The sequence below is a fragment of the Phyllopteryx taeniolatus genome, chromosome 6 (assembly GCF_024500385.1).
Source record: "Phyllopteryx taeniolatus isolate TA_2022b chromosome 6, UOR_Ptae_1.2, whole genome shotgun sequence".
NCBI classification, from domain to species: domain Eukaryota; kingdom Metazoa; phylum Chordata; class Actinopteri; order Syngnathiformes; family Syngnathidae; genus Phyllopteryx; species Phyllopteryx taeniolatus.
Window position 1 is genome coordinate 1,482,501 of NC_084507.1, and position 20,876 is coordinate 1,503,376.

At 39.4% G+C, this 20,876-nt stretch overlaps 1 protein-coding gene across 4 annotated transcripts in view; it reads left to right on the plus strand.

The window, feature by feature from the left end:
* dyrk1b (dual-specificity tyrosine-(Y)-phosphorylation regulated kinase 1B) overlaps positions 1 to 20,876 on the plus strand; it is a 109,151-nt gene that overhangs the window by 69,154 nt on the left and 19,121 nt on the right. For all 4 annotated transcript variants that reach the window (XM_061777556.1, XM_061777555.1, XM_061777553.1 and 1 more), the window contains 5 exons: positions 13,072 to 13,238; positions 16,587 to 16,706; positions 18,800 to 18,988; positions 19,429 to 19,576; positions 20,196 to 20,345. In XM_061777556.1, coding sequence (XP_061633540.1) covers positions 13,170 to 13,238; positions 16,587 to 16,706; positions 18,800 to 18,988; positions 19,429 to 19,576; positions 20,196 to 20,345 — 676 coding nt within the window. In that variant the 5' untranslated portion in view covers positions 13,072 to 13,169. The remainder of the gene's footprint in view (positions 1 to 13,071; positions 13,239 to 16,586; positions 16,707 to 18,799; positions 18,989 to 19,428; positions 19,577 to 20,195; positions 20,346 to 20,876) is intronic.

A 20,876-nucleotide genomic window follows, 5' to 3' on the forward strand; every position in this document is an offset into this window, starting at 1 on the left:
TTTTTACATTAATTTTTTTTTGCCTCATTGAACTCAGTCTTCCGGATTGCTTAATTTATGTTAAAAACAAAATCTCTGCAAAGGACTGGGGGATCCCTGCAGGACCCCCTACAATCTTTTTTTTGGTCACCTTTTTAATGCCTTTGGTGTTTGCATGTTTGATATATACAATTTGTGTATATATATATATATATATATGTGTGTGTGTGTGTGTGTTTGTGTGTGTATAATCCCTACATTCATAGAAAGTAGAACAAATAAACTCAGAAATGAAGTTGTGTGTAATAATGTGAAATGACACAGGGAAAAGTATTGAACATGCCAACTGGTATTTATTTAATACTTTGTACAAAGGCCTTTGTTTGCAATTACGTGTATGGAGAAACTAGTTGCATGCATTGCTCTGGTGTGATTTTGGCCCATTCCTCCTCACAAGCAGTCTTCAACTCTTGAAGGTTCCGTGGGCTTCTTTTATGGACCTTGAGTTTGAGTTATTTCCATAGATTTTCTATTTGATTCAAGTCAGGTGATAGGTTGGGCCATACTAGGAACTTTATTTTTTTTTCTTTGAAACCAAATGAGAGTTTCCTTGGAAGTATGTTTTGGATCATTATCTTGCTGAAATTTCCACCCTCGTTTCATTTTCATCTTCCTCGTAGATGGCAGCAGATTTTTGTCAAGAATGTCTCTGTACATTTGTCCATGCATCCTTCCTTCAGTAATGGGAAGTTTACCAGTACCATTTGCTGAATAGCAGCCCCACACCATGATGTTCCCTCCTCAGAACTTCACTGTTGGTTTGGTGTTTTTAGGGTGATGTTCAGTGAGTGCCATTTCCCCTCCAAACATCGTGTGCATTATGGCATCCAAACAGTTCAAATTTACTCTCATCCGACCAGACTATATTCTCCCAGTATTCGGCTAGCTTGTCCAAATATTGTTCAGGAAACTTTTAACGAGCTTTGACATGCTTTTTTTTTTTCAGCAATGAGGTCTTGCGTGGTGAGCATGCATACAGGCCATGGCGCCGGAGTACGTTACTCACTGTTTTCCTTGTTACAACAGTACCTGCTCATTCCAGGTCTGAAGCTCTCCACAGGTGGTCCTTGACTTGTGGAAAACTCTTCTGATTATTCTTTGCAGTCATCTGTCAGAAATCTTGCGAGGAGCATCCGATCGAGGCAAATTTATGGTGGTATTAGCTTTCCACGTATTATGGCCCCAACCATGCTCACTGGACAATCAGAAGCTTAGATATGCGCCTGTAACCAATGCCATTGTTATGTTTTAAAACAATTAGTTTGTGATGGTCTTGACAGCTCTCTTCTCTTACCCATCATGAGATGTGTCTTGATGCACACCTTGATAATGAGACCTTTTTGTAGGTTATTAATTAGGACTGAACCAGCTGATATTCATTTTTGCACTGACAAGGGGCTGGATTTTTGGTGTCTTGGCTTTCCATGCCTTTTTGCAATACTTTTGTGTTCAATACTTTTTCCCTGTGTCATTTGACATTTTTACACACAACTTAATATCTGAACTTATTTGTTCTACTTTCTTTATATGTATGGATTACTTGGGTTGTTCCCAACATCTTGGTTGAAATTTTCAGGTCAATAGCACCTTTGGAAGTATATTTAGTGAGAAAAATGGTGATGTTTTCAATACATATTTCAGCTGCTGTATTGGTAGAAAGATGATGAGGATAGAGCTGCCAGGCAAGAGATCACGAGGAAGACCAAAGAGAAAGTTGAAAGATGTAATAGGGAAGACATGAGGGCAGTTGGTGTTAGAGAGGAGGATGCAGGAGATAGGCAAGGAAAAGGATCACACGCTGTGGCGACCCCTAATGGAACAAGCCGAAAGTAAATGAAGTATCAATAGTCTGCAACTGGCATGTAGTTGAATATGTCCCATCCAAAAGTATTGGAACGGCAAAGTCAATTCCTTTGTTTTTGTTGTATACTGAAGACATTTGGGTTTCAGATCAAAAGATATGAGACAAAAGTTCAGAATTCCAGCTTTCATTTAATGGTATTTACATCTAGATGTTAAACAACTCGGGACAGAGCACATTTTGTTTGAAGCCACCCACTTTTCAAGTGAGCAAAAGCATTGGAACAGACATGATTAAATTAACTTAGTGAATAACATTTAATATTTGGTGGCATAACCTTTACTTGCAATAACTGCATCAAGCCTGCGACCCATTGACTTCACCAGACTGTGGCATTCTTCATTTTAAATGCTTTTCCAGGCCTTTATTGCGGCCTCTTTAAGTTCAATTTAAAGAAAAATGAATCCAAACTAATCGGGAGAAGCTTCATCAAGCAACAAGACAATGACCAAAAACACACTGCCAACACAACAAAGGACTTCATCAGGGGGGAAAAGTGCAAAGTCTTAGACTGGCCAAGTCAATCACAGGACCTTAACCCAATAGATTATGCATTTTAGCTCCTGAAGAGGAGACTGAAGGGAGAACCCCCCAGAAAACAAACAAGAACTGAAAAAGGCTGCAGTAAATGCCTGGAAAAGCATTTCAAATGAAGAATGCAACAGTCTGGTGAAGTCCTTGGGTCACAGGCTTGATGCAGTTATTGCAAGCAAGGGTTATGCCAACAAATATTAAATATTATTCACTTTAAGTTAATTTAATCATGTCTGTTCCAATACTTTTGGTCCCTTGAAAAGTGGGTGGCTTCAATCAAAAGGTACTCTGTCCTGAGTTGTTAAACACATCTAGATGTAAATACCATGAAATAAAAACTGGAATTCTGAACCTTTGTTTCATATTTCTTTTGATCTGAAATCCAAATGTGTTCAGTATAAAACAAAAAAAAAAGGAATTGACCTTGCCGTTCCAATACTTTTGGAGGGCACTGTATGTCAAACTAGTAGCTCTTAGTATTAATCAGTACCCAAGAAGTAGCTCTCACTTTCAAAACCATGAGTACAACACTACTCCCTCTTGTGTGATATTGCGTAATTGTTCTTTATTTGGTTTTGTTTAATCATTAAACAACACCATAACAATAATCGGTTAATAAACAGTAATCAGGAAAAAAGATTTTGCAGCAAACCTTTATGCAAAATAAATCGGATTTGATTAACAGATGGAATAATCGATAGAATAATCAATTTCCAAAAATATTTGGTAGTGACACCCCTACTAGAAATCATTCGATGTACAATTGGTCGTAATGTGTTGACTAATGCACCAAAATCAAAATCCTTGGGCGAAACCGAAAGGCTAGTCTTGCAGCTCTTTATTCTTTATTTCAGAACCAGGGGGATCCATATCACAGAGTAAAGAAAAACAATTTAATCGAGAAACAAGAGAAAATTATAATAATCATAATAATAATAATTAATAATAATGAATTCATAGCAATACAATAAATAATAAAAAATAATAAGGGCAGCCATTGTTTTCCATGATTTCAGAGGCATTAAAAAACAATATTCTCATATATAGTGATAGTTTTTGGGAAAATATATTGTCTTAAAAAAAATGTTATTGTGACAGGCCTACTTAGTAGCATGTTGAAAAACCATACTCAGCTGCAACAGGCTTTCATCTCCTCTTCATGCTGGTTACCAGCCTGGTCATACTGCTGTGGGGATAGCATTCCTGTTCTTCAACTAGCATTTATTGCAAGTCGGCACTGTGGTTGTGTTGGTCACACTGGCATGAACAGCACACCCAAGCTGATCCCACTAGTGTCTAAGGGAGTTGAGGCCAGGACTGCTGGCAGGCTATATCATCCTCTCCACTCCCAAATTCTGGAGTTGGGGCTCTGATAAACCGTGCTTTGTGGGGGTGAGCATTGTCACCTTGCTGCATAGAGATCGGTCCCAGACCGTGGAGATATGGCTTGTTGCAGAATCTCATCTCGATATTTCTCTACATTGAGGTTGCTTACAATAATGACAAGCCACATTTTTCCAGTGAGGGAGATGCTGTCCACCAAAAAGTATTGGCCCCCTTCTGAAATTCTTATATTTTTGCATAGTTTCCCCAGTTTAATGTTTAACATCAACAAACAAATGTAAATATCAGACAAATATAACCGAGTGAACTTTAAATGCCGTTTTTAAATGTTTTTTTCATTTATTAAGGGAAAAAAACTACACAGTTGCCTGGCCCTGTGTGGGAAAAGTAATTATCCGCCTTATATTAAATAATTCATTAATTGTGGCTAATCAAAATTTTTGGTTAATTTTCACTGATTACACCCAAGCCTGATGACCTCCAGACCTGTTCAATCAAGAAATCACTTAAACAGAATATGTCCTGACAAAATCAAGTTGGACAAAAGATCTAAAAAGCTGCAACAAAATGACATGATCCAAAGAAATTCCAGAACAGATATAAAGTAATTGACATCTATCAGTCTGATAAGGGTTCTAAAAACAATTTTTAAAGCTTTAGGAATCCACCAAACCGTGGGGAGAAATTATCCTCATTATCCTCACATGGAGAAAACATGGAACAGTGGTGAACCTTCCCAAGAATGGCCTGCCTACAAAGATTAGCCCAAGAGAACCGCAATGAGTCACCCAGGAGGCCACAACGAAACTCAGGTCAACTTCTAAAGAACTGTAGAGGTCAGTTAAGGTCAGCGGTCATAACACAACAATAAGGAAGGGACTGGGAAAAAATGGTATCCATGACAGTATTCCAAGGTGAAAACCATTGCTGACCAAAAAGAACATAAAGGCTCATCATTCTTTTGCCCAAAAAAAACAATAACATCTGAATGAATCCCAAGACTTTAAAGAGAATATTATATGGATTGACGAGATCAAATTTGAGCTTTTTGGAAGGTCTGTGTCTCGTTACATCTGGCGTAAATGTAGCACAGACAAAAAAAAAGAAAAGAAAATGGAATTCAAATTAGACTGGAAGTGAATTTCTATAGGCTGACAGCTCTGAACTCATAGCCATAAATGCTATTTAACTAATAATTGGCATAGTTCTGTCATTAATAATTGTCGGATTTGGTTCATTTTTCAATTTTAATTATTGAAAAGCGCTTTGTGTTGCATTTTTTTGAATGAAAAGCGCTTACAAATAAAGTTTGATTGGTTGATTGATTGATCATTTCTTTGTGTTTTGGCTTTCAGTTTTCAGCCTTGGGTTCCACAGTTTTGGGTTTCAGTCAAGAATTTTCATTTCTGTGCGTCACTAATACACTATATAATGTACATCAACTTAAACTTAAGTTCAGTTGTGATATATGAACATGTTTGGAACTTAAAATTAACAACAATATACTTATTGAGAAAATAGTTTATTTTAGGTTTAAGTCTACCTCTGTAATAATTCCCAACCACATGGTGTGACAGATCATGGGGTGTGCAGCAAGTTCACTTAATTGGTCCAAAGATTAAAATGTACTTACTACAAATATTGTATCTTTGATCATCTATCTATACAGCGCGTACACAATGAAATGTTCTTCCACTAGATGGCAGAAGGTACAATTGACCTGTGTATCCATCATTATTTTGGTATATACCTGTGAATTTCAGTGTATATATACTTTTTGTGACATTTTGGTTTTCTGGTGTGCCATGAGATATTTATAATATAAAATAAGTGCCTTGGCTCATTGAAGGTTCAGAAACACTAGTACATGACAATTTAGTTTTATCACCACCTCAGGTTCAGTTTAGTTAAAAAAGATTTTATAAAATACCCTGTCTACTATGGTGAATTTGATCCAATAGTTTGGGTGTGACTGAGTTGCAGCCTGAGGAGTGTCAGGTGAGGCTATAGAGGGTCCTGACCAACAATGAGTTCTGTTTACTTTTTGAATGTATTTGTGATTGTAAGGTTAGATAGATGTTTGTGTGTGGATTATCTGTTTGTTCACGTTAATAATGTTTTAACTAGAAGGAAGAACTGTTGTGTTTCATCAAGTAATTTGTTGGCTGCCCCGAGCATTCGTTTCTGACTTTCTGTGTGTTGACATGCTGCCCGAAGTGGCTCTCCGATGGTGTCCTAAATAATGCTGCATCATTGTTCATTTCATTAATTTCAACACTGGTGGAGACATGAAACTGTTGGTATAATGTTTTTGAAATAAATAATAGATATGAAACTGCTTTCTGAAGTCAGGTAGGAGGGAAGACTGAAGTGAGGAACAACTGCTTTTATGGATTTGTGGAGGTATAGAGACAGAATGCAGAATTAGAGATGAGGTTTGAGAAAGCATGATGATGAAGGAAAGGGGGAGGAGAGAGTGGCTTGTAGGGTAGGGTGGGTTGGGTTGCTAGGGGAGAGTGTATCAGCCTGCTACTGAGAGCCAGCCTTTTTATTGGAAGCTACTTGCATAGCAGGAGAAAGGAGGAAGAGAGGTAGCTAATGAGTGTTGTAGGCTGGTTGCTGAGACAGCACAGAGTTTATTTATAGAGTGCTGGCTGGCCAGCCCTTAGATACCAGCAACGAATCAGCTGATGGAGAAAGCGAGGGGCCCAACCAATGGCAGCGCAAGAAGGGGGATGTGAGAGAGAGGAAGTTCTGTGAGTGCTTCTCAGCCTCTTAAAGAGACTGTGCTGATTTCTCAGTACTAGGCAGATATTCTCTCTTTACAGCAGTGTCATGTCTGTTAAGCAGGCCAGGACCCAGAGCACCACAACAATGACTGTCAGTGGCAGTGATTGGATATTTTTTTCTCTGCATTATCATATAAACACAGAACATGAAAACATACGGTATACTGCTCACCACAGCTGAATGTTTTTTTTTTTCTATTTTTCAAAATTCACATTACTACAGATCACTAATTCATAACTAATTCATTTTGAAACCAATGTGGCCTGCTGAATGGAATGAAAGAAGGCAAATAAGTTATAATTACTCTTACGTGAGCTCTGTGAGCATCTAATCTAAATTATAAAAAAGGCTTTTAATTTTGCCTTTGAGAAACCAGTTTTCCTTTCTAGGGAGACATGAATTGTGTTTTTAAAGCCAGCAGCTCAGCATTACAAACTGGGTGTATGCAGATCTAATTCTGGCCTCCTAATATCCCTTTCCCAAAGGCCCAGTATAGCCTGCTATGCTTGCTCTGACCTGCTTGTCTCATAGCAGGACACTCTAGAACTGACTACCGGCCAACACTGTGCATAAAAAAAAAAACAATAAATAAATAAAATAAAACATTTTAAGAAGTTGGTCCTTAACCTCTCAATCCATCTGTATTTTGGTGTTTTCTTTTGTAATACTCATAGAGAACATCAACAACATTTCCTGTAGTTTTACAAGTAAAAGCACCATTTGGTTAGTGACATTTACAGAACTATTCCCTTTTGCCTCTAGCATGTTGACCTGTTTTTCAAGAGTGTGGATTCATTATATGGCACAACTTGTTTTCTTGGAGAAGAACCAAAAATGTGAATTTTAAATCGAGCAGTATAAGGTTTACTTAAATTATGTTTCATATTTGTTGACATTTTATGTACTTATTTTCAGTAATCTGTAGTAATTTTCCAAAATGTATTTTTAACCATTGGTGTTGTACACTAGCCTTACATAGGGAAAGTCCTATCTTTAATGGTATTTACTGTATATCCTGTGATGTTGGTGGACCAGCCTGGACACCTCCTCTTATGAGTTCAATACCTTGATGTTCATTATAAAGCGATGTTGGCAAGTGGTACATCTACACAGCGATTGACTCTTGGGTTTCGCGTAGCAGGTTTTTCTCTAAGCAGCTTCACATCACAAGTCTTTCTCTATTAAAGTTGGAACAATCTCACAAGAGACAACAGATATGTCTTCAACTCCATTTGTTGAGTATTTTGTTCTTGGTGGCTTTTTGGCATTTTTGCATATAATTTATGATAAAAATCTAACTTTTTCACAGTCTTTAAAAACGGAATACTATTAATACAATGTAATCCTAAAATTATACATTTTCACAAGTGGTCGGACTCAAGGTCTATATCCCCACTCGCTATTTGTATCATTCATACACGAGTGAATCGCTAATCAATTAGTTTTTTTCCTCCTTGTACTATTCCAAAATAGTAGTCCAACAAATGAGTCTATCTGTTGAACCAGTAAGAGAGTATACAGGCACGACTTGCCGCTGTTTAGCTGCGTCACCATATACAGAGAGGTTTTTCTTTTTAGGTTAAAATGGCTTACTTTAACGAGGATCCCTCGCCGTATTTTGGCCATAGGTAGAATCCCAAGTCTGTTTTTTTGCCCGTCGATGCCATAAAGCCTCACCGACTGGACCAAATTGCCACCTTTCTAGCTAGCCTGCTGACTACCGAGCCACGCCAGCGCCACACTGTTTTAGATCCACTTTCTCCCTTTCTCTCTTAACTCTGCTGCCATGCCGCAGTCCCACTCTCCAGCGATGGCCCTTTTTTTTTGGGTGACGCTTCCATGGTATCTGTGCCTGAGCCTCCTTCAGTGGAGAGCTGTTTTTTTTTTTTTAAAACGAACTTTATTGAGCTCTCAGTGAAGCCACAACATGTACATGCGCAGAAGCGATGCACAGTAAGTCAACCAAAATTATTATTTATTTTTTTACTCAAATTGACTCGACTTACGAACCACTCGTATGTAGCTCAAATTTTCCCTTATAATAGATGTTAAATGTTCTATAGCAGAGCACTTTTAAGTAGCTGTTCAGCTTTACTGACTCCACAGGTATACTGTTTATCGGTGTAAAACAAATTTTCATCAAGGGACACACCGTAGATATGGTTTCCCTCAAAGGGCCGTTATGACTGAAAATAATCCATTCATCCATTTTCTTCAGTTTATCCCGAGTTAGGTCGCTGGACTTAAGCATGGAAGCCCAAACTTCCTCTCCCCTGGCCACTTCGTCCATCTCTTCCAGGGGGATCCAAAGGTTTTTCCAAGTAAGCCAGGAGACATAGTCTCGCCAGCGTGTCCTGGGTCGTCCCCTGGGCCTCCTTCTGGTAGGACGTGCCCGGGACACCTCGCCTGAGCCACCGTATCTGGCTCCTCCCAATGCAGAGGAACATCAGCTCTACTCTTGAGTTCCTCTCAAATGACCAAGCTTCTTGCCCTTTCTAAGGGAGAGTCCTGACTTCTTACGGAGCAAACTCATATCGGCTCCTCGTATCAATGATCTTGTTCTTTGGGTTAAAACCCACAGTTTGTAACCATAGGTGAGGGTAAATCGAGAGGTTCACCTTTCGGCTGAGTTTCTTCTTCACCATGATAGGCTGATACATCTACCTAAATCTGCCTGCCGATCTCCCACTCCATTCTTACCACACCCGCTAACTCCTCCACTTAGGGCAGGTTCTCATCCCCGACCTAGAGAGGGCACTCCACCCTTTTCACTGTCATTGCCCACATGAGCAGCAGAATAAGGAAGTCCTCAGCGGGAGTGCTCGCCAGCACACCCTCCAAGGACTCCAAAAAGGGTGAGGTACTCTGAGCTGCTGTTTGGTGCATAGGCACAAACAATAGTCAGGACCATTCTAAGGCCCTAGAGCCAGCTTCTTTAGCTGGGGATAGGACCGCCAAGGTCCCCGCCATCGCCACTACCCAGCTCACTATGCACCATCGTGGGCCCTGCAGGTCGGGGGGCATCTTGCTCTCCTGGTGGAGGGCGGGGTGGCATTGGGTCCCTGCGGCCTCCTCCGGGTGGCCGGTTGTCGTGGCGCCTCGGTGGGGCCGGCGGACTGCCCTGGGTCCCTCGGTGTGGGACGTGTCCCTTCCGCCGGGCTGCTCTCAGGTGGACTCCTGGGCCCGATCCCGCCTTTCGATTGATTGGGTGGGGTCCTCAGCCACCGCAGTGCATGCACAGCAATTACAGGACACTTCTGTCAGTCATTGTGCATGTGAAATGGTGTCAATTCACTTGCATGCAGGCAGACACCCCTGGGACTTTCTCGCTGGGTGTGTGGCCACTCACTTATTGCGACAAATAGCTCATAAATATGCGAATTTCTTGGTTATCCCCTCACTCACACTCTCGTCCTATAGACTTTTATAATTTACATAGTCACTCCCACCGCACTTCAGTTGTACAGCCGGGTTCACGACCCTTGTCATGCGTCTCCTGTCCTTGTCCTGTCCTTCCCTCACAAGGTGTAGCACTACTGCCCCATACAACACTTATATCTGTTTCATTGTTCTAGATATATAAAGATTTACTTTTCTCATCTTGTTTATAGCTCGTGCTTTGTCTTTTCTAGTGACGTTTAAGTCTAGTTCACCAATCAAATGACAAAAGTCACATGACCTCACACAACGTCTTCTATTGGGCTTCCTGGGAATAGGTATTAACACTAGATAAACCAGCCTGGCTGATCGCCATGCCTAATCACCATTTTGGGAAGGTCGTCGTTACCATGAAGGCAACGGCACGCTACTCTTGTTTACATTTAGAAACACAAAAACAACAGCTTTCATGTATTGTAGTATTTGTCTGGCACTGCTCAAATGTGGATATTTCAGCTCACTTATAACTTGAGAAAACACTGTGCAGTAAATTGCAAAAGTTATTGATTTAATTTTTTAAAAATTGTTTGTGGTATTTACTACTTATTTCACTGTTTAGGTTTTACTCTTACTCAAGTATTTTTTTGGAGGACTACTTTTTACTTTTTCTTGAGTCACATTATTGTCAAGTAACAGTACTCTTACTTGAGTACAATGTTTGACTACTCTACCCACCTCTGGAGCAGATATCCTTGCTCATCAAATCAGCCAGTGTCGTATTTGTTGCACTGGTCTTTTTTCTATTTTCGTATTGAGGAACCGCGAAGCACGCGTAACATTGGCGACAAGAGCTGATCTGCTAGTACATCCATCCATCCATCCATTTTCTGAGCCGCTTCTCCTCTACTAGGGACGCAGGCATGCTGGTGCCTATCCCAACTATCATTGGGCAGGAGGCGGGGTACACCCTGAACTGGTTGCCAGCCAATCGCAGGGCACATACAAACAAACAACCATTCGCTCTCACATTCACACCTATGGGCAATTTAGAGTTGTCAATTAACGTGCATGTTTTTGGGATGTGGGAGGAAACCGGAGTGCCCGGAGAAAACCCACACAGGCACGGGGAGAACATGCAAACTCCACACAGACGGGGCCGGGGATTGAACCCCACTCCTCAGAACTGTGAGGCTGACTCTCTAACCAGTCGTCCACCGTGCCGCCTCTGCTAGTACATCTTGTATTAATTAGGAAACACGCCTACAATTAACTAATTAGTTTACGGATGTTAATGGTAAATGTATTAAGCGACGTTAAGGATTATGTCTAACTTCAAATTAGGATTGAACTAACTTCAAATTCAGAAATGGCCAATAAAAACAGAAAAATCCTGTACTTAATATTTTCCTGGATGATGCATTTGGGATTAGCCTTTGAAATTGGTAATAGTGAAAAATGAAGTGAAAGAGACTGATTTTAGTCAATTCTTTTCCAGAATAAGAGTGCTTTAAGAGGAAGATGCTATTCATGTGGCACAGTTTGCAGCAGGTGGAGATGGTTCTGGCTCAATTTGGAGGTCAAAACAAAAAAGCAAAGAAATTAGGCAAATTTAATTTTAATCTTAAATTTGTACATCGACATGTACTTGAGCGGTGTAAATAAATGTTTTTCTGTGTTAAGAAAATTTGTCGATTTTGCCTTATTATAGTGTTCAGTCTTCCAGATTGCTTAATTTATGTTAAAATTAAAAATAAAAAAAAGATTATCTGCGGAGGCCTGGGGGATCCCCCCCCCCAGACCCCCCAACAATGTTTTTTTTTTTTTTTTTGGGTCACCTTTTTCATGCCTTTGGTGTATGCATGTCTAATTACAAAGCAGCCTCAGACCATCACATTGCCACCCCCTTGTTTAATTGTTGGCTTGATGTTTTTATTAAATGCCCTGTTATTTTTACATCACAGATAACAGGCTGCAAACCTTCAAAAAAAGCTTTCTCTCATCAGTCAAGAGACTATTTCTCCAAATGTCTTGGGGATCTTTTAAGATGTTGCTTTGAAAATGTAAGAAGAGTTTGCATTCTTTTTGTCAGCTGTGGTTTTCGCCTTGGAACTCTCCCATGGATGCCCTTTTTGCCCAGTGTCTTTCTTATGGTTGAACACCAGTAAGGTTTGTAGTTCATAGGATGTATTTCTGGGTTCTTTTGTGAACGTCCCCTGGATGAGTTGTCATTGCACTCTTAGAGTAATTTTGGTTGGTCGACCGCTCCTGTGAAGGTTCGCCACTTTTCTTACGTTTCTCCATTGTGGATTATGGCTTTGACCGTGGTTCTCTGTAGTCCTTGGAAATGGCTTTGTAACTTTTTCGAGAATGATGGATTTCATTCACTCTTTCTCATATGTAGTTGAATTGGATCATTGCATGAAGATTTTGTAGCCTACTTCATTTTGTCTGACAGACCAGTACTATATTTATATATTAGGGAACTAATACTTTTTCATGGCACTCAATATTCCTCTTGGCTTGTTTATATGGACTGTGTTCCTCTTAGCTTGTATCAATGGATAGGTCGGAGATCCTACATTACTTCACTGTTTATGTATACATGCTGACATTTTAAAGTGAAATCAGTTAATTCAGGGCCTCCAGCAAAATGAGACCTTTGTTTTGCAGTCATGGAACTGTTTGTGTTCATCAAGTTGTTGGCAGTTGAGTTCAGTGATCAGCTCTTGCTCCTCATCACATCAAAGAAAACCACAGGAGATGACAGACGTATTCTTCTGTATGTGTCGACAAACAGTTGGTAATGTGCAGGAAGGCTACCTGTGGTTTGGCCAAACTTTCCTTTCCTAGATTTTACATTGAATCTTTGACACAAAAAAAATATGTCAAACCCCCCACTAAATTAAAAGAAAACAAAAGTCAGTCCATGATGACAATCGCTACCGTAAACCAAAAATTATGAACAAACAGTGACCTGTGTGTGGATAATAACGATTACTTTTTTAAAAATGTAAATAACCTGTTTTAAAACCCAAAATTAACTTTTAGCAATTAAGACAAAGAAGGATACAGAATGTTGGGGATTCCCTATTTAATCATGTCTCCATTTTCATCTGTCTCTTCAGGTGTAAGCAGCTCAGGATGTCCGCCCACCTCCACCTCCTCCTCCTCCTCCTCCTCCTCCTCCTCTACTGCCCAGGGCTTCTCCCTCGCTGAGCCAGCCATGACCAGCCAGCACACACATACACACCCCTCCTTCAGCTCCATTCACTCCATGGCCGAACAGCAGCAGGTAATGCAGTGATCCTGCCAAAAATACATTTGGCAGTGGAACATGGCATTAGGCAGTACCACCACTGAAAAGTTCAAATATGTTTTAGCCATGTGTATGGTCAGATTTTAAGTTCTGTTCCTCACTAAAAGCTGATTTTCAAACATTAAACCCTTGGTGAAGTTGTTCTCTCTGTGTTTTAGAAGGTCTACAGAAGATCAATCTGGTTTAGGAATTAATAGATTAATTGATCATTAAGAATCCTGTCAATTGTGCGGAATTAATTATCGAATAATCCTGTTTTAAAGAAATCGAGATGTAATAATGACTTTGCTGCAACAAGCAGAGCCAGTGAGATTCAGTTGCGACGACCCTCTCAATGGCAAAATGCCTCCATGCAGCCTTACTCTGATCAATACAACACTGGCATATACTGTTAGTGGAAGTTGATTTTTATCCCATCTCATTATATAAACCCCTAACAATTAATGGATTAATTGATTGTTAATTTTACCCAAAATCAAGGACATTTAAATGACCAACCTTGCTCTGGTTTAAACATTTCAGGTTTTATTTTGAAGTCTCAAATTTGCAACCCAATGCTCTTTTTGCATATTAGAAAATAAACACAACAGCAATGAAAATTGTCTTGCACGAGAGACCCCTAAAATGTAGGCGCTTTCAAACCTGCCGTCCGTGTTCTCTCTTCTGAATCAGTTGTTTTGTAGACACGGTCCGTGTCCCCCCTGTTTAGTTTGTGTTCGCGTGGTACAGTTAGAATTTGTTGATAAATAATTATTTGGGCAAAATAGCATGCTCCAGCATATTAGCAAATAGCCAAGTGCACGTTCAGAGCACGATTAATGCCACATCAAATATGTGCAAACGTTTTGTTTGTAGTCATCGTTATGACTAGGGCTACACGATATTTTGTTTGAGCATCGTCATTGAGATGTACGTTTGCTAGTCACATCGCAGGGTCTGCTGCGATGTTGGTGTTCTTGAATATACAGTGAATCAACAGTAATATTAAAAGTGACCAGCAGATGGGCCTTTTTGGACATGCAAATAGAAAGAATGTATGCCTGCTGCATTTCGTACTTCACTCTTTCATTATACTAGGCAGGCACATGGCAGCTGCTTGAGTGCGCGAGGTGCATTCAGGGACACTGCGTAAATGGGAGTGAATGTGTTCTTTTGTAATACAGTACATAATTGTAAAAATTAGGCTCTACACGATCAGGAATTTTGTGGCCAATCAGCGATCAGCGAGTTTAAAAAAACGATCACCTATCCGATCACAAGATGGAGCAATGTGTTTATTTAAATGACCTGTTCATTTACTGTATATACTTGTGTACTTAATTGCTCAAAAAATATATTTACAAGAAATAATGTATCTTTGTTCATCTATTTATGAAAATACAAAACAAACAACCATTCACACCCACATTTAAATACGGTAATAAAGATAATCAGAATTTGAAACAGTAATGCTAACTTTTTTAAATTTTATCACAGTTTATCAGTGAATTATAACATCACTGGTTCAAACATTAATTGTGTGATGAGTCCTGTATTTATGCTCTCATTGTGGTTAAACTCATGTATCCGTTTTGCCTGTAAAATCTCACATTTCCTCACATTCTCCAAAGGTGTACCACTGCGCCACACACCTCTCTTACCTTGCATATAATTTTAGTCAGTAAGTCATGTTTACACACCGGAAAACAATATTTTTAATTTCATCGACAAGGCATTTTGGAGCCTATTGTTTGTTTGTTTGTGGTAAAGTTGTACATATGCGAGTGCATCGCAACACAAACCACAATGGGCCCAGTAAATTTAGATGTCGCTTTTAATGCTACTTTTATGCTACTCAAGATAATTAGGTTGTTCATGCTTTTCCAGTCCTGTGCATAAATGTACTCTGGGCATGCAGAGTGTGAGACTATTCCCTGCAGACCTTGTGACTTTTGCCTGGATGGTCATATGGGATCTTGTTTAATGTTTACTTCTGCCATTTTTTCAGGTAGATTTGTTATCTCTGTCAGCTACAATGCAGTTTACACCCACATATAGGTTGGGAATTTGCTTTGAAAAACTGCTGCATTTGGGGTCCTTGTGGTTGCTGTGCTTCCTTCCAAACTATTGAGGTGTGCATGTTTGTCTTATCTGTGGGAGAATTTCCATAACACTTGTGGCATCCTTGATGGAGAATTATGCAGCTTCCTGTCTTCTTTCTTCCACTCACTTTTGTATTTCCATAAATCCACTGTGTGGGAATCCCATGTGTTTTTGGATGTTCAAAATGCTCATGGTCCACTTCCTCCTGTTATACTGTAGTATATGCCCAAACCAGCCCAACCATATAGTGTTGCGATTTCATTCAGTTACAGTATCACATCCTGTTTGTAACTTTGCTCACTGTGTACACTGAATGTAAGAAAACGGGACTGAGCAAGATGGTGGGCATTTGAAGAAATTATCCTTAATCGATTCGAGATGGCTATCAATTATTGCATTACGATTACTATTACAAAGTGTGAATGATTTGCCCTTTTAACAAAGCTTATCTTAGTGAAGCTACCAGAGTTTCCTCGATTAGCACTGTACTTTGGCTGTCAACATCATCAAGTGAGTAAATAAAGACCACAACCCCCAAAATCTAGCTAGATCCTATGACGGATTCACTGCCTGCACCTTGGAGTACCTTAAGGTTTGGGCCTTTAATCTTGGGACCAGCCCGCCACAATTACTGTAAATCTTCATTCCAAGAAGAAATTGTATTTTTATAATCTAAATAATTAACTGCCTTGTTTAGCAAAAGAAAAACATGGAAAATGGTTTACTTGGTTTGGGCAGCAAATTAGTTGTAAACCCAAATTAATTGTGCTCCTGTCCAGTGGCTGCGACATAGTGACAACCTCAAATGACTCTAGCCTCAAGGTGAAGCTCACTATGTAACATAAACCTGTAGATACAGATAATTGTAATATAAATGTGTGAATGCTACAAGGAATGTCCAAATGAGTTAACTTTGCTAATCACTTTTCTGCTACCTGCAATGCAGACAGCGTAGACCCTTTATATATGCCACCTATTAGCTTCACTTACACTGATGTTCATGGGCTGATGATGACAGCTCATGCCTTCGTCTGTAACCAGTATTGATTGAACATTTAACTCTGTTCACTTGCTCAAAATAATGTAATGAAGGTTTCAATGATGTCCTACTTTTGATTGATTTTCATGAGGAGGTGATTCCGCATTGAATAAGATTAATTAATACTTGTGAAAACATTTACTTTACTTTGTATTTCCTTCACTAGAATAGAACATTGCTGATGTGTTGCTGTTCCTCGGTAGGTGCTGTCTGATATGACCATACTCCAGCGGAGAATTCCCCCTAGTTTCAGAGACCCTGCCAGTGCCCCATTGCGGAAACTCTCTGTAGACCTCATCAAAACATACAAGCACATCAATGAGGTATGACCCCGGAAACAGAAACCTGTACACTATGCCTACTAACTCAACACCTCCATTTCTGTTTCTGTTTTATGTGATAACATTAATACTCGGTTTAGGGTAAAAAAAAATTCTAGGTAACTTCTTTGTGGGCTTGGGAGAGAAGCAAATATATTACATGCATACAATAGTATTTGACCCCTTCCTGATTTCTGTTTTATTTTTTATTTTACTTTTTTCATATTCATTAGTGATGCACCAAAATGAAAATTCTTGACCAAAACCAAAAACCAAAACTGAGGAACCCAAGGCCGAAGACTGAGTCAATCAATCAATCAAACTTTATTTGTAAGGACTTTTCATGCAAAAAATGCGACACAAAGCGCTTTACATTAATTAAAACAAAAATAAATCAAACCCACCCATTATTAATTATAAAACTATGGCAATTGTATTCATGGCTATGACTGCAGAGCTGCCAACCTATAGAAATTCACTTCCAGAACGATTTGTCTGAATTTCCATATTTTCTATTTTAAAGTATTTATTGCATCAACATGGCAAAGATGCATTTGCAGCCAAATTTTTGTATTTCCTGTATCCACTATTGTTTAGCATAAATGATGCACATTTCCCGATTGTGGGCGTAATAAAGGTTATATTATAAAGATTTATTATATTAGTGTACTTTTAAATTTTAGGTTCATTTTCTCAAGTTCCTGTTATGGCTGTCTTGTCTAGTATTTTCCTCTATAAACACATACTAATTTGCCTGCCATTTTGCTCTTCAAAGTTGGCTAATCGCCGCTGTAACGCGGTTCCAGTACTGTACCAACCACTCACTTATTTTGTTTTACGACTTCATGTGATAGTTTAGCGATTAGCATGGTGTTTGTCGCCTGTCTCTTGTCTTATCCCCCGCCTGTCCTCCGTTATTACGATACTTGTCTTAAAGTGTAATTTATTCACTGTTATGGAGCCGATGATTAGTGACTTATGTTGAGTTGACAATGGACGCGAGGCGCACGTTCGCCTCCACGAGTCTGTGTCGTATTTAGCCGCGTTAGCTGTAGCTCGTAAGTAGCTGGGGCGGCTGCCTCAAAATAGCATGCAACAAGCATTCCACCCACGCACAGCGGAAAGCAGCAATAGGGACCCTCTGTCCATGATGATGGAAAAGCCATGCGAGTCCCATAATTCAAAGCAATGTGCAAATTTGAATTATTACACTAAAAAAGACGTTTATCATTGTTGTTGTGTGTTTATGTTCCCAGTAGTTTGTTGAATGTTTGTTTAACATGTATGCTTATTTCACATTTATGGTTGATTTAGAGGATGATGTCATTATCAAACCACGAGTGTAGGTTGTGTGTTATAAAGTGACCTCCAAGTCAATTTAACTGGATATTCAGCAACGCTTTCGAGGGCATTGCTTGTTAATTGGTAAGTGTTTCTTTACCCTCGTACCCTTTAGCCATCAATGTTCAATATGTAACATTTTACAGTATGCATGTGACATGTTATTTCAGTAGTTTTGTTTTGGTGCAAAAAGTATATTGGTCTGAAACCGAAAGCTGAAAAATTTCAGCACATCACTAATATTTATCACTTTTAAATATTTCAGATCATCAAAACAATAGGCATAGATGGGTTTGGATTCCCCCCCACCGTTAAAAATTAACAATTTCTTTTGGAAACCGCATTTTATTTTTGCTTGGGTTATCTTTGTGAGATATTAAAATTGGCTTTATGATCCAAAACATTTAAGTGTGATAAATAATCAAAAATATGGAAGGGGACAAATATTTTTTCACAATACTTTACATACAATTTGCAAATGGTCATTCATGCTCATTGTGTCCTCACAGTTCCAATAACATTATATTGTACGCCAAAAGCTCATCAAAACAGAAAATGTGAAACAAAACCACTTATACAACTTTAGTTAATGCCAATTGAAAAGTGAAAACCTTTAATACTGCATATATTATTATTATTTACAGTTATAGTATATAAAATAGTATCATAAGATTGATAATATTTCTTATGAATGTAATGCAGAAGGAGAATTTCATTTAACTTGCTTTGAGATAATAAGCTTCCTTTATCTACAGGTGTATTATACTAAGAAGAAGCGGCGGGCCCAGCAGGTCCCTCCTGAAGATAGCAGTACTAAGAAGGAGAGAAAAGTCTACAATGACGGTTATGATGACGACAATTATGATTACATCGTCAAAAATGGAGAAAAGTGGCTGGACCGCTATGAGATAGACTCATTGATTGGGAAGGGCTCCTTCGGACAGGTGAGGGCTGAAGAAACATCTCTGTGAAAACTCGAAATTCGTAGCTTGAAATGTCAACAGAAGAAGATAGGTCTCTGGAAACAGTCTTTCATCTGTCTATCATCCATCCATCCATTTTCTATACCGCTTATTCTATGAAGGGTCACAGGTAAGATGGAAAACATCCCAGCCGACTTAGCGCGAGAGGTGGAGTACATCCTATTACAGGGGTGTCACAAAGAGACAGACATTCACACCTACAATTTAGAATTTCCACTTAACTAACGTACGTTTGCAGATCCCTGTTGCTTTGCAACAAAACATAAGCTGTGACTCACAACATGCCAGGACAAAGTCACCAATGTTCAGTCCCAAACGTTATTGTAATCAGTCACTTTATGATTTTGTAGGATATCAAGCTGCAGTTCCAACCCCATCTCATGTTTACAATGTGTGTGCAGGTGGTGAAGGCCTACGACCACCATGAGCAGGAATGGGTCGCCATCAAGATCATCAAGAACAAAAAGGCATTTCTAAACCAGGCACAGATTGAACTTCGCCTGCTGGAGCTCATGAACAAGCATGATACTGAGATGAAATATTACATAGGTGAGATGGAAAAGAGACATAGAAAAATAGTGGGAAAGCACGGCTCTGTGTATAGGCCACAGATCGTCTGCTTTTATGTATGTATTTGCACCAGTTGCTCCGTTCTTACCAGTCCAGTTAGTACTACACTTTTTCCGTGTGTGTGTGTGTGCGTGTGTGTGTGTGTGCGTGCGCATGGGTGTGCGGGCGCTTTTCGGCTGTTGGGCCAAACGGAAAGGAGGATCTGTATCCCTTATATGCCGGAACAGTTTTACTGTTACAGTAGACTTTTTAAGATGGCACTGCGATTTCTTTGTATTCTGGTGGATATTTATTGAGAATTACAGTCATTCAGTCAAACAGAACAAAGTTTTTAAAGGGGAGTGACAGAAAAGTTAGTTAGTACTACACCTGACTATAGGAAAATAGATAGGAAATGTAATTATATGGGCAAAGAGTATTGTCTAGCTACGTGAAGTGTTGAAACCTTTTTAAGTGCCACCTAAAATTTGAAGGATATTCTGCATAGATTTCATAAGAGGAAATGTTGTTCTGTATCTGCTTGACCTCATTCTCAAGTCACTCAATATCATGTCTCCTTTCTGTGTTTATGTGTTTGTGTGTGTGTGTCTGTGTGTAGTCCACCTGAAGCGTCACTTTATGTTTAGGAACCATCTTTGTTTGGTGTTTGAGTTGTTGAGCTACAATCTGTATGACCTGTTGAGGAACACCAACTTCAGAGGGGTCTCCCTTAACCTCACCCGGAAATTTGCACAGCAGCTCTGTACAGGTAGGTTCTACAGTGGAACGTACAGACACACACACACTCACACACACTCACACATTTGAGGGCAGCGAGTGCACTAGTCTTTCCTTTAGCCAAGTCAACTGGCTTTTGGCCCGTTGTTGGGTCAGCCTAAAAATGGAGTCAACCAAAATGTCAGTCAAGGGACACTGTAGTGAGCAAGAGTTTAACTTGTACCACGCGTGTATTCTTTGAAGAACAAGTTAGTTACTGGTAATTGAAATGAAACAAATGTCTTTTTTTTTACAGATCCTCACACAAATTTACCACAACGTGGGCTGTTTTTAAGTGTCAAGGTGTTAAGGCGATGACAAGGAGCCCCAACATAACAACAATGGTGTCTGACCAGGGAGCACATTTTCTTAAACCCATATTTTCCATTGATTTCCTAAATTTCTCACAGTGAGCTGTGCTCATACATCCCTTTTTGCATTGGAGTTATCCTCATTTTGGCTAATGAAGTCCTTCCCTGCAGTCTGAATCTGGGTCTCTCCCTAGGAGACTTCCTGACAGAAA